We start from the raw sequence: 13,861 nt of genomic DNA on the forward strand, positions 1-13,861 counted from the left end.
TGAAAATGTGTGCAAATCTTTGAACATTTTTAACTCAAATCTTTGCTTCGGGGGGGGGGGGGGGGGGGATTATATAAGATTTGCACACAAAAAAACAACAACATGATTTTTCACTAATAGCAGATCTACAAGCTCATAGCGTGGCACGAAGTGATGCGCTATGAGCTTGTAGATCTGCTATTTTTAGAAAAATATTTAACTCAAATCTTTGCTTCTGGAGGGGGGTCCCTGGAACAAAATATGTTTGAGGTGGGGGGTCCGCAGCCAAAATACATACAGAACCACTGATATAGCAACGTTTTTTTTCAGAAAGCTGTAGAATCAGCCTCTAGCTAGGCCTTAATGGGTTAACAGAAAAAGTTGAACAAAAAGCCGATCAATAGGATAATTTCTCAACACATTTCACTGACAGCCATAGCCTGGCTTCAGAACAACAGGCAGATTCCTGGTGTGATTCAATAGCGATGCCTCTCAGCTGGACAGCGGGTTCGGTATAACAAATAACCCATGGGTTACGATTCATTCTCACCACGCCGCCTCTGTTCAGATCGGTGGACGGAGCTGGAGCACTGATGGAAGAAGTAATCACATGTTTTTACTTGAAGTAAAAGTATCAATACTGCAATGTAGATTTACTCTGTTACGAGTAGAAGTCCCGTATTCAAATGTTCTTGAGTAAAAGTACAAAAGTATCGGCATCAAAATATACTAAAAGTACCAAAAGTCTACGTACTCATTGTGCAGAATGTTCAAAATGTATAAAAAATCGTTTGAAAATAGCTATTTTCATATGGCCGAAATATATACTGTATATAGGACTGAAGTGGTTAATTTATGTTTTGTAATAGTAATCAAAATCTACAAAGTAACTAGTAACTACAATTTTCAAATAATTGTGGTGGAGTAAAAAGAGTTGAAGTAAAAGTACTGAAAATTGGAAATACTCCAGTAATGTAAATATACATCAAAATTGTACTTAACACATTGAGTGCCAAAACCGTATTAATACGGTTTTGTAAATACACCTGTGGAGTGCCAACTTTCCTAAAAATCGGAAATATACGTCTTTTAATCTTTTTGTTTTTTTCGTTTTTTTCCATGCGGGAGGGGCTAGAGCAGCTCTGGGATCACCCTGGGCCTAGGCGATTCTGAGAAGGAAGGGCCAGATAGATCACCGTGTCGAAAACATGGCTCCCCATCCGCTTCCGTTCTATTTCCTTCTCTAAAACCCCTATAACTCCGAAACCTTTTACGCTGGGGAAAACAACTCATTTTGCATCCGCGATCGCTCTGCCATTGTTACTCGCGTGAGAGATGTTATCGTTCCAGCCGTTAGCCAGGAAAATGGAGACATGCTTTTTTTTTCATGGATCGCTCGTCATGGAGTCTACAGCTTTAAACAGCACAATGGAGCTTAACGGTGAGATTCCCGGCACCGAACGTATTCTGTTATTATACAATTCTGGCACCCAATGTGTTAAGTACAGTACTTGAGTAAATGTACTTAGTTACTTTACACCACTGTGGAGGAGTCTTGACAGAGTCAACATGGATGAAATTCCAGTTTGCACATGAAACCCAGCAGTTCAAACCAAAACACAAAAACAAAACAGTAGGTCTATTGTCTTTTTTTCTAATTGTATGATTACAAATTAAATGTGCTGTACAGTAGGTGGAATATAAATCCACCATTTATTACATTTTTCGGTAAAGTATTAACAAAAATATATGATTTTTAACTATATTTTCCAAAGACATATTTTTGAGCAGAGAAAAATGTGAAGATCCTTGTCAAATCTTATGAAGGCCTTTTTCTCAGAATTTTACATTCTGAGAGTACACACAATTTATTTATGTGTGTGTGTGTACGTCTGTCCGTGCAAACGTGCACACGCGCGTATGTGTGTGTGTGTGTGTGTGTGTGTGTGTGTGTGTGTGTGTGTGTGTGTGTGTGTGTGTGTGTGTGTGTGTGTGTGTGTGTGTGTGCATATATCCGTGCATGCATGTCAGTGGGGCAAAGGCAGAATGTTGTACTTTTTACCGCCAGTGTATAATCATCACCAAGGCTTCTTAGCCTTGGCAAGACCAGAGATTTCTCTCTCTCTCTTTTTTTTTTAATGTACTGTATTTATTTTTGATGAAAGCAGCTCACAGAAACAGCCCTGGGAGTTTAGATGAAGGAGCCACGCTATGATAAGGATCCTGTGTGAAAGGGGAGGGAGGTTCAGACATCAGGAACACTCAGCTCAACAAACTGAAACACACAATGTGCTTTGGCAGAACAAAAGCCTTTGATGAGAGTTACGAACCTAGGAGATGAGATTTAAACACATTAACCCATTAAGACGGGGAAAGCATCTGTCATTTTAGATTTTAACCATTATTTTATACTTTGGGCAATTCAAAAATAGCAGATATACATGCTCATAGTGCGGCACCGAGTACCGCGCTATGAGCTTGTAGATCTTCAATTTGTGCATAATTTCAGTTGTCAAATATTTTGTTCCAGGGACCATATATATTCAAGATTTTTCAAAAATAGCAGATCTACAAGCTCATAGCGCGGCACTCTGTGCTAGGCTATGAGCTTGTATATCTGCTATTTTTGAAAAGCCCAAAGTATAAGATAATGGGTTGTAGCTAAAAATCTTGATTGGGTTAAGACCTGAGGCTGATTTAAAAAAAAGTCTTCTAAATCCTAACAGTTTTCTGAGAAAACCTATGTTTTTATATTTATGCCCATTAAAACCGGGAAAGCATCTGTGTCATTTTAGATTTTAGCTATATGTCGTTGCTGCCAGGCAGAAACCTCTTATCTCCATATTAATGCCTTACTTGATCATACTACAATGTCACACAAAAGCATCAAAAGTAGCAGATCTACAAGCTCGAAACGTGGCGCGAAACGTGGCGCGAAACGTGGCGCGAAGCGACGCGTTTTGAACTTGTAGATCTGCTACTTTTGCTATTGTTGAATTTGAATCGTGAAAAGTTTCCACCCGACAGAGACGATATATATATACTGTAGCTACAATCTAAAATGACACAGATGCTTTCCCGGTTTTAATGGGTTAAACACATTTGGATGGACTATTCATGTGGCCACTTAGCCAATCAAAAGGACATCATAACCATTTTAACAGCCAATCAAAAGGACATAATAACCATTTTAACAGCCTATCAAAAGGACATAACCATTTTAAACAGTACTCTAACCAAACCAAACGGCAAGTTCTTTAAAAAGCAAATTAAAAAAAAGCAAATCATTACGCCAATTGATTCCTTCCCCCCACACACATTTCTGTGCTGTCACTCTAGATTCAAGATTCAAGATTGCTTTATTTGTCATTTGTTTTCCATCTGCAAGCAGCGTTAGAAAAAAAGACGAAATTGTGTTTCTCCTAGTTAAAGACAGCAGAATTCATAAAAGAATAAATCAAATAGTGCAGAAAAATACTCTATCGATCTGAATAAATAAATCCTAAAAACTGGAAGAATTCATGACATAAAAATAAGTATACCCAGATAAAAAACAAAATCAAAACTGAATGTATAATTTCATCCACTGCTGTTGAATCCTACTGACTCACCTACCAGTGAGGAGCCCCCACCGGCTTCCTCCTACTCCTCCCGCCTCACACTCCCTGTTGACAGGCAAGGGTAAAGACCCCTGCAACTAAAAACTAAAGGTGCTGGGTACCAAGAACCTGAACAAGCTGATCGATGCATCGCTTTAGGACACATTGTCTGTTCCATAATCGCAGGAGACGCACGTTTTTTTCTGCTTGTATAAACTAGAGGTCACATTACTGTGTGTCAAATGTGCACAATGGTGAAAACATTGACAGGAAAAGTAGCTTCATCCACAAAATGTTTCATCGGCACAAAAAGTTTATTTTTGTTTGTCATGTAATGTCATACTGTAGGCAAATCACAACAGAACACACATATAGATGTATATACTTTGACAGCGGGCACTAGTAAAATGCCTATACTGCATAGAAAGTCACACATATTGTTGAATGAGCCATTTTAAATGTGATATGAATCGATATTGAGCAACTGGCCAATTTCTAACGTAAGATGTTATCAGAAACTATTTTTGGGTGTGTCATGTATAGGTGAAATAAAGTTTTCTTCCGGACAAGCTGCCATTGCTCTTCAGCGCCGCACTTCCTCAAAACCATGTAAGCCATGCATGACCACAAGCTGGCTGCAGTGACAGGAGATCCAGGCATAAGGGACAGTGACACAGCGACATGGCGAAGGGCAGTGATTCTCAACCAGTGGTCCGGGGACCACCAGTGGTCCTTGAGGGGGTTCCAGCTGGTCCCCAGCTAAATGATGGAGAGTTGGTAACCAAATGGACCCTTATAGATATTTAACTCTTGAGAGTGTAAAATGAACGGGTCCATTTGGTTTAATTTTACTCTCTCAAGGGTTAAATTATCGTTAAACATCTGTATTACTTATTTGAAGAATTGTTCTTTTGATCAACGTTTGCCTGTCATCTCTCCTATGATACCGACATCAATCAATACAGCATGGAATTGTGGACAAAATCTTATCCAACGACAACACAATATTCTAAGTTTTGGGTCTCATAAAAAATCTCATCAAATGGTGGTCCGTGGCTCAAATACAGAATAAATAATGGACCTTGATATGAAAAGGGTTGAAAACCACTGGCGTAGGGGACAGTGACATCCAGGCGTAAGGGAAAGTGACACAGCGACATGGCGACACATACCAACAGAGTTGCTGCAGGGTTAGTTAGCTGTCCAAGTTCAACTAACCACCCATTTTAAATGAGTGATGCTGGGATAGTTCTAGCCTATCATAGATGTTCTTTTTGTACAAGTACTGAGAAGTAAGGTCTTTGCGCGCCGGTGTCCAGTTATTATAGGGGGGTAGAGAGACCAAAGACTCGATAAAAATACATCTACTGTACGACAGTCTTGATCCAAGGCTATAGGCCAGCTCATTACCTTGGTGTTGCTGCTCTCCCAGGAGGAGCTGGCATCTCTGGTACTTGTCCAATTCTGCAATCTCCCTGATGATCAGCACTTTTGCCTCCTCTGGTGACCCATTCGGTTTTATGAACACCTCGAAATGTGTTGTCCAAGTTGATTGGATCTTGTTTAGTTCTCTTAGGAAGCATGCCCATCTGGTAATGTCAGCATTCCTCTTTGTCAAGTGTTCCTTCTCATACACGTTGGATCCCTTCAGCTTTCTCCCCCTGGGTAGTTTTTTTTCTTCACAAAGTGAATTATTATGGCAGGTTTCTTTGCTATATTCTTTTCGGAGGAGAGGATGACAACTCAATATCCTTGGCTGTCTATGGAAATGCCCTCATGCTGTCAAATAAAGTAAGTGATCACTGTTGCTCAAGGGAGTGTAGATGAGGCCCAGGGGGTTCTCCAGCAGTAGTGTTGGGTGATATTATATATACAGTAAACCTTCAATTAAATTGATATTTGCTCAATATGGAAATAGTAATATCGTAGTAGGGTTAAAAAACAAAGAAACCTTTCACACAAAAATCCTCATGTGCTTGCTTTTTGTCTGTGGCAGTGGTGTAAATTAACCAAGTACATTTACTCAAGTACTGTACTTGAGTACAATTTTGAGGTATGTGTTACTTTACTGGAGTATACCAATTTTCAATACTTTTACTTCTACTCCACTACATCTCAAAGGCAAATATTGTACTTTTACTCCACTACAATTATTTGAAAACTTTAGTTACTAGTTACTTTGCTGATATAAATTATTATATTATAAAACATACAGTAACCTCTATAGCCATATTTTATACATGTAGGCTATTTGAAAATAGCCGAACTACAAGCTCACAACGCGTCGCATCGCGATGCGTTGTGAGCTTGTAGATCTGCTATTTTCAAACATTTTTGTACTTTTACTTTTGGTACTTTAAGTACATTTTGAAGCCAATACTTTTGTACTTTTACTCAAGTAACATTTTGAACACAGGACTTTTACTTGTAACAGAGTATTTTTGTATTGTGGTATTGTACTTCTTCCACCACTTGTCTGTGGTCTTTATGTGTGTGTGGACAACCAGCATGGGGGACGGAGAGACTCGCCATGCTGCACAGAGCAGTGAGAGCACTTGTGGATGATGGAAGAAAGAGAGATGCGAGCGAGACCAAAATACATTTAGTTCCAACAAGACGAGCAAAGACACGTCATTTGGAAAGGGTTCGGTGACAAGGCAAAACGATACAGAACAAACAACCGTAGTCTCTATAGGACTGGTATGAAAGCGGTTGCGACGAAGACAAGGTAACACTACACCTTTGTTAAATCATACAAAACACATTATCCACTGGATAATGGTGTTTTGTTTATCCAGCACAATGAATGTAGGAAGCTACAGAGAGCCGCAACTACTCCCTCTGCAGCTCCCGTAAGTATAACCTCAGCATTATGAAGCTCCTGTTCAGCTCCTCCTGTTATGAGAGTGAACGAGTAACAAAAGATAGAGAGATAATTAATAGCCAAGGGCATGGTTCCCATTCATACAGTGGAAAAGGAAGCTTTCAGAAAGCTAATGAAAACATTAGTCGAATTAGTCCAATAGCAAATTGCTATAGTAAAATGGTCAAAATAATCAAGGCTATGCTATTAACTCTTTCCCTCGTCATTAGATGCTCTTTAAAAAATAAAAGCTTGTTTACTTCCTGTTTATTTCCTATGGGGAAATGGCTACAGTATATCTCTGCTAGATCTCCGTTCCTCTTGCTTTACGGCAAAAACGAGCCTCATTCAAATGGCCGCAGCTGTGCAATGGATTACCTCAAGCGGACACATTTGTTTTCTTATTATTACAGGACCCCGTGCGTGTAATGAGCCCATCTCCGTGAGGACGGAGGTTTTCACTGGCAGCAGTGGCACACTACTACACTATTACTCTGGCAGTTACAGAGTTAACATTGGCTAAACTTGATCCCCTTTTTCTCATGCTGCATTGAGATGTATCACTAACTCCAACGGCAGGACTCGTCATCGTTGTGCTTTGTACGTCTCAGTGGGTTCGGTCCTCTTTAACATCTCACAGGCTGCAACACAGCGTGAAGCTATTCTCGGTAATCTCCCATCTTACATTTGCTCCAAATTTGTCCTAGTTCGTTCAGAACTCTCTCAAACCTCAGATCCCATGCTTGGCGTGGATCTGAGGTTGTCGTGCCTTCAACAAAATCTGAGGCTGGAAAAAAGGCATGAACTATTTCGTATTTTGGGCCTTGGTCGTGGAACGACCTGCAGCCCAGACTAAAATAGCTTCTTTTGATTCCTCTAAGGAGATTTAAAAGGATTACCGTGGACATACTTACCAGTAACTGCTTTGATGTGTGGCAAATTTTAAAATCTTTTTTAGCTTCATACTGGTCTCTCTTCTAGCTTAGTTTGTTGTGTTGTACGGATGCTATATGCCTGTCATTTGTATTGTCCTGTATGTTATTTTATTGCTTGGCAAAGCTGTGCAATATTCACACAGTTCACACGTGTAAAAGAGACCTTGGTCTCAATGTGGTTTTATACTGGTTAAATAAAAAGAAAATTTTGGAAGCATTGTCTAATCTGTCTAATCTGTGAACACACACACACACACACACACACACACACACACACACACACACACACACACACACACACACACACACACACACACACACACACACACACACACACACACACACACACACACACACACACAGTGTCTCTCTCTCTCAGAAGACAGTACCGTCAGGAGTTGTTTTTGCTAATTTATTATTTGTCAGGGGAAGACAATCAATGTAATTTTTTATATATATTATTTGACTCAATTTGGTCAGGTTACGTTTATACAGGAATATTAATTATAAACTTTAATACGTCAAAAAATAGAGTATCCAATATCCACATTAGGCTTAAATAGATATTGTGATATCATTTTTAGGCCATCGCCCAGCGCTAAGCAGCAGTAGATGACCGGTGTCGGGTCTCTTACCCGCTGATAGTCATTGAGTTCGTGCAGGAGTACTGTTCCAGATCTGCTACTCGATATTGCTATTTTGTCCTTTCCGTGGCCAAATATATCAATTTGGGTGTCCTTGGCAGGAAAAACTACTGGTTTCGAGAGCTAAATAATAAAGTGGAGCCAAACCCTTGTTCCTTGACTTCCACGTCCGTTATTGCACAACAGTTCTTAGGTGGCATGACCTGTAGCTCCTGAACCAAATGAAGATAATTTTGCCTGCCAGCAATTTTTTCACAATTTTTCAAAAATAGCAGATCTACAAGCTCATAGAGCTTGTATATCTGCTATTTTTGAATAGCCAAAGAAATCTAAAAATGACACAGATGCTTTCCCGGTTTTAATGTATTAAACTCACTTTTCTAGAAACAGGTGTCCTGATGTTTTTATACATCAAACTTCATGAAAGTCTTAAGCCAGAGGAACTTTTTAATTTTTACCCAAAAAAACGTCTTTCCAGTGAAATTCCACCAAAAATAGGATTGGTCAGGCTTGTCCTATATTGTCATGGAGAGAGAGACCAGGCACCATTAATTGCCAATGGGGAGAAGAAGCAGTGAAGGGTGGCAGGCGGCTGTACGTGATTAGGCTTGTTCCACTAAAAAAAAAGTTGACCAGAAGTCAGCTTTGAACAAAGTAGCAAGCGGAGAGCTCGCTAATCAGTATTCACCACACTGTGACTAACCGTTGGTGACAGCCAGCTGACAGGCCGTCAACAAATCGATTGGTTGTTTTCCCTTCGCAAACACAGCCAAAAGTGGTGAAAAGGTTGCTAAAACAAATTTAAAATGAAATAACGATAAATGAAGATTGATAAATCACATTATTGATGGTGACTGGCAAAAAAAAAAAGCTTGATGGGAGGGCTGCCTATCTGCATATCGATGCCGTCAGTGGTGTAAAGTAACTAAGTAGATTTACTTAAGTAATGTACTTAAGTACAATTTGGAGGTACTTTTATTTTACCGGAGTATTTCCAATTTTCAGTACTTTTACTTCTACTCCACTACATCTCGGATCCAAATATCCAAATATTGTACATTGTAGATTTTGATTATCATTAACTCATTGACTGCCAGAGTTAAAACCTCGTTCATAGCAGCCCTTGCCAGCGATTTTCGTGTTTTTTTGTTTCGTTATTTTGTTATTTAATTCACATATAGAAAGTCTAGCTGGACAGTTGAATCGTTTTGATCGTTCCACCACTAGAGAGCAGCACATACCAGCTTGATCGCCTCTCGATCACACTCGCCCCCCCCCACACCCACTCACACAGTCAAACACATGAACCGGAAGTGAAATGTCTCAGATTCTGTGATCGGCGAAAATTACATTGTGATACACAACGGGGATGACTGTTCGTCACCCAGACCCATAGATTATAGGAGGGGAGGTCTCCGATCGTTTTTCATAGCGTGTGAAAAACCGTTTGTTTCCCTATTATGGTCGAAAATGACTGGGGGGGAAATGTAAAACCGGAAACGGAACCCAAAAGTCATGAAACCGGATGCAGTGGTGGTTGAAGTAAGTGGAACCTGAAACTTAGCCTGATTCATAACAGAATAGCGTGATCAGAGCATAAAGATCAATAAAGACCATAGATCGCATTAATGCGATCCTGGCGGCCAGGCGCGCTATTTATTAGATCGCATTAATGCGATAATGGCGGCCAATGAGTTAAAAAAACATACATTAACCACTTCTGCCCTATTTTATACATAGGCTATTAGAAAATAGACGATCTACAAGCTCACAACGCGACGCGTTGTGAGCTTGTAGATCTGCTATTTTCAAACATTTTAGTACTTTTACTTTTGATACTTTAAGTATATTTTGATGCCAATACTTTTGTACTTTTACTCAAGTAACATTTTGAACACAGGCCTTTAGTAGGAGTATTTTTATATTGGTATTGCTATTTTTACTTAAGTAAAGTATGTGAGTGCTTCTTCCACCACTGGATGCCGTGGGGCACAAACCTCGTATCAATAGAATTGGTCAGCAAAGCTAACATTATCTCCTTTGAATGACATGCATATTCAATGCGTTTCGATGGATTTGATTTCAGCGGTTTCATCGAACTTACTCAGATTATTGCAAGTAATGGCTGTGCTATTACAATAATATACATAACTTTTTCATCACAAATACCCCCCCCCCCCTCCAAACTCTCCTTTAATAACGTGTTTGAGACAATAATGCTTAATTGTTTGAAATTGCTGTGTAATATTTGGTAAACTTGGGCGAATGTCATGGAAACACTTCAGAGAATATTACAATTCATGGTAAATGAATCATTTCTTTTTCTAATTAAAAGGTAGCCATGCCAACCAACTCAATCAACAGACGAGGAATAAAGTCTCAGTACGCTTCATGACCAAGGACAACTCCGCCATTGTATCAATTCTTTTCCCCAACATTTGTTTTGGTAAATGTTCTCAAACTGCATAACCGTGAAATAACGATTTAGTTAAAAACACAACTTGAATGAATAGTCTAATTGATATAAATAATTGGCCTATAAAATAATGGAAATGATGAAACAAAACATAATAGGACAATGTCATCATCGGCCAATGCAATGTTTGCCTTAGAATGGACCAGCTGAGTGAACACTATCTCCTTTGAATTACAATTGCCATTCACCTGCACGACCTGCTGCCATCATGATGACACACACACGCACGCACACACACAAACAAAGACGCACACACACACACACACACACACACACACACACACACACACACACACACACACACACACACACACACACACACACACACACACACACACACACACACACACACACACACTCTAAGTGCCCTGTCACAGCCTGAGCCTAGATGCCCAGAGCCCAGAGATACACAATGCATCCTATCTCAAACAATGACTAACCACAAAATGCTGGCTCATCCTCAGCCTCTGTCTGTGTGTGTGTGTGTGTGTGTGTGTGTGTGTGTGTGTGTGTGTGTGTGTGTGTGTGTGTGTGTGTGTGTGCGCGTGTGCGCGTGTGCGCGCGTGCGTGCGCGCGTGCGTGCGTGCGTGCGTGCGTGCGTGCGTGCGTGCGTGCGTGCGTGCGTGCGTGCGTGCGTGCGTGCGTGCGTGCGTGTGCACGCGCATGGGGCAACAATTGTTGTTTTTCATTTAAATAACCGTACTCCATTGTAATAATTACCGTCATTAATGTAATAGGTGCACATTACGATGCACTGACAACTTCTGTTAAATAGGCTAAATTATTGTATTGTGGAAAAAAGAAAATGATAGCCCTGTTTTGTATTGTTAAAACCTATATGCCACTGAGTCTGGAAATGTTTTCTATATACTGTACCTTCAATATGTGTATCCTCATACCGTTTTCTGTGTGTGTGTGTGTGTGTGTGTGTGTGTGTGTGTGTGTGTGTGTGTGTGTGTGTGTGTGTGTGAGATAGAGAGAGACATGAATATTGATCGCATCTTCTATCCATCCCACAGATCGTATGTATATTTATGGCGTTCGTGTAATTATTAATCTCACTTTGGCTCCAGTGTCTAAATGTTGTGACCTTCCGTACAACCACACACACTCCATCACTAGCAACCTGCTTCAGCTCTGCCCCCCCCCCCCCCCCCCCCCGCCCCCCCCCAAAGGGTTGGGGGGATAGACAGGTGGAGGGACGTACGGTATATTGATAAAGGACGGACAGACAGACAGATGGGACAGTGTGACACTAGGGAGCGGCCACAACGGAAAGGCGGATGGACATACAGAAAGACAAAGACAGGACAGATGGACGGATATATAGTGACTATTTATGGCACAGCATGAATAGGGGACGGATGGACAGACAGACAGACTGAAATGGATGAATGTGCATGAAACTGACTTTTTTTCACTGACGAAAACGAAACTAAATAAAAGCTAAGCTATGATGACTAAAACTATGACTAAATATATTGACAATCAACAAAAAAAAACTAGACTAAAATGTTAGTGAGGGACTAGTGTAGAGAGGAGATCCAGTAGAATTAAAAGACAAGTCATTTTATGTTTGGTTTCGCTCGGGTGTTGCGCTCTGAAAACAGCAGATCTCACAAAGCGTTGTGCTGCAACGCGTTGTGAGCTTGTAGATCGGCTATTTTCAGCATGCAACCAAGTGTAAAATCAGCCATTACAACGCCATCAAGGCACCGCCAAAATACATTTTAGTCGACTAAATCAACTGTAGTTCAAAAGACTATGACTAAAACTAATCAACATTAGGCGACAGAGATGGACATGGATGGAGGACAGATGGACAAAAAGACAGACATACAGACACTGTAGGCTAGCATGGATAGTGGGCAGACAGACAGACAGACAGACAGACAAAAGTACACCAGATAGATAGAATGATAATAGCATCCACAGGTCATGCAGTCCAGAGGTGGGTTTGAAACTCACCTATATTGAGGCGACCATCCAGTGATGTTGCTGTTGTTGAGGGTCCAGGAGTACTGGAGAGGCCAGCTGCCTCCAGCCAGGCAGGTCAGCACCAGTCTGTTCCCCTCCAGCACAACCTGCTGCCCTGGCATACCTCCACGCAGGTAGGGGGCCACCTCTGAGGGAGAGAGAGAGAGAGAGAGAAAGAGATACAGAGAGATTTATTTGCCGTTTCAAAAAAAATCGTACCATTCACACCTGACACAATTGGACACAATTTGAGACAATCATTGAGGAAGCTCTTAAATACAAGAATGTTACTGCCTGCGATGTTGAGACAGCTGTATTCTAAACACGTGACAGTAAAACCATTGGGACTTTCAACTGTGAGATCAGGCTTTGACTGTTATGCGTGCGTTATGTAATTTTAGTTTGGAAAATCAAAGGTCGACTCACTGTCAGCCTGCATTAGAGCATATATGTGGTATGTGCCTTAACCACTAGGCCAGTGGCTCCCCAGTTCATATACTGTACTTTGTGTGAAATGAAGATGTACTCTATTGGGCCCCGTGAGGGAATTGGTACTCTGCGTTTGACCCATCAATGATTAAGAAGTGAACAGCCATTGAGAAGCACCATGGGGACAACTCTGAGTGCATTTCTGCTTTCTGTATTCCTTGTTTATGCTATTTTTAACCAATGCACCATATCGTACATTTGAACAACGTATATCTGTTTTTGACTCTGTGCCTTCCTTCCACTTATTTGGACTGGTTTCCTTGTTTCATTTCTTTTCTGTCTTTATCTATTCTAACTTTTCCTTGAAACTGTTATCTATAACCAGCAATGTGTGAGTGATAATTCTGTGTATTAAATATACATTTATTCCAAGGCAAATCGATGTTGGACTGCCTCTTCCATGGGCAGAGAGGGAGAGAACATACAGTAGGCCATAGCACTGGGCATAAGTGCATATAAAATGCAAAATCCCCCAATAGAGGGTATAGCTTGCCTTGGGCGCAAGATAGGGCCCTTGGGCTAAAAGGATAACACAGGTAACTGTGCGATAGCCTCTGTCACGGTGTGAGACAGGATTGTTGGACCCAAGTGCAGAAGGGACGAGACAGAGGCAGAGCAGTCTAATTCAAGGATATTTATTAAGAAATGAACAGCAATCACAAGGACATAAACTGGGAAACTAAACTATACTGGGAAAAACTAAGATGTAGATACAGAACTGGAACAAACATACTCACATTGACAATAACTAATAACCTGGCAAAGAACACTCACAAACACAGGGCTTAAATAGACAAAGGACTAACAAGACACAGGTGAACTCAAAGACTATCAACACAGGGATTGGCTGGGAGACTAACAGGACACAGGTGGAGAAACGAGTAATCACATGGAGGTGA

The 13,861-nt window shown here is 40.7% G+C and overlaps 1 protein-coding gene across 1 annotated transcript in view; it reads right to left on the reverse strand.

The window, feature by feature from the left end:
* Positions 1-13,861, reverse strand: part of sdk1b (sidekick cell adhesion molecule 1b) — a 399,597-nt gene that overhangs the window by 228,448 nt on the left and 157,288 nt on the right. Inside the window, 1 exon segment of the mRNA XM_080416488.1 lies at positions 12,465-12,621. Within this exon segment, the coding sequence (XP_080272614.1) occupies positions 12,465-12,621 (157 nt within the window).

The sequence above is a fragment of the Gymnoscopelus braueri genome (assembly GCF_963280865.1).
Source record: "Gymnoscopelus braueri genome assembly, chromosome: 2".
NCBI lineage: Eukaryota > Metazoa > Chordata > Actinopteri > Myctophiformes > Myctophidae > Gymnoscopelus > Gymnoscopelus braueri.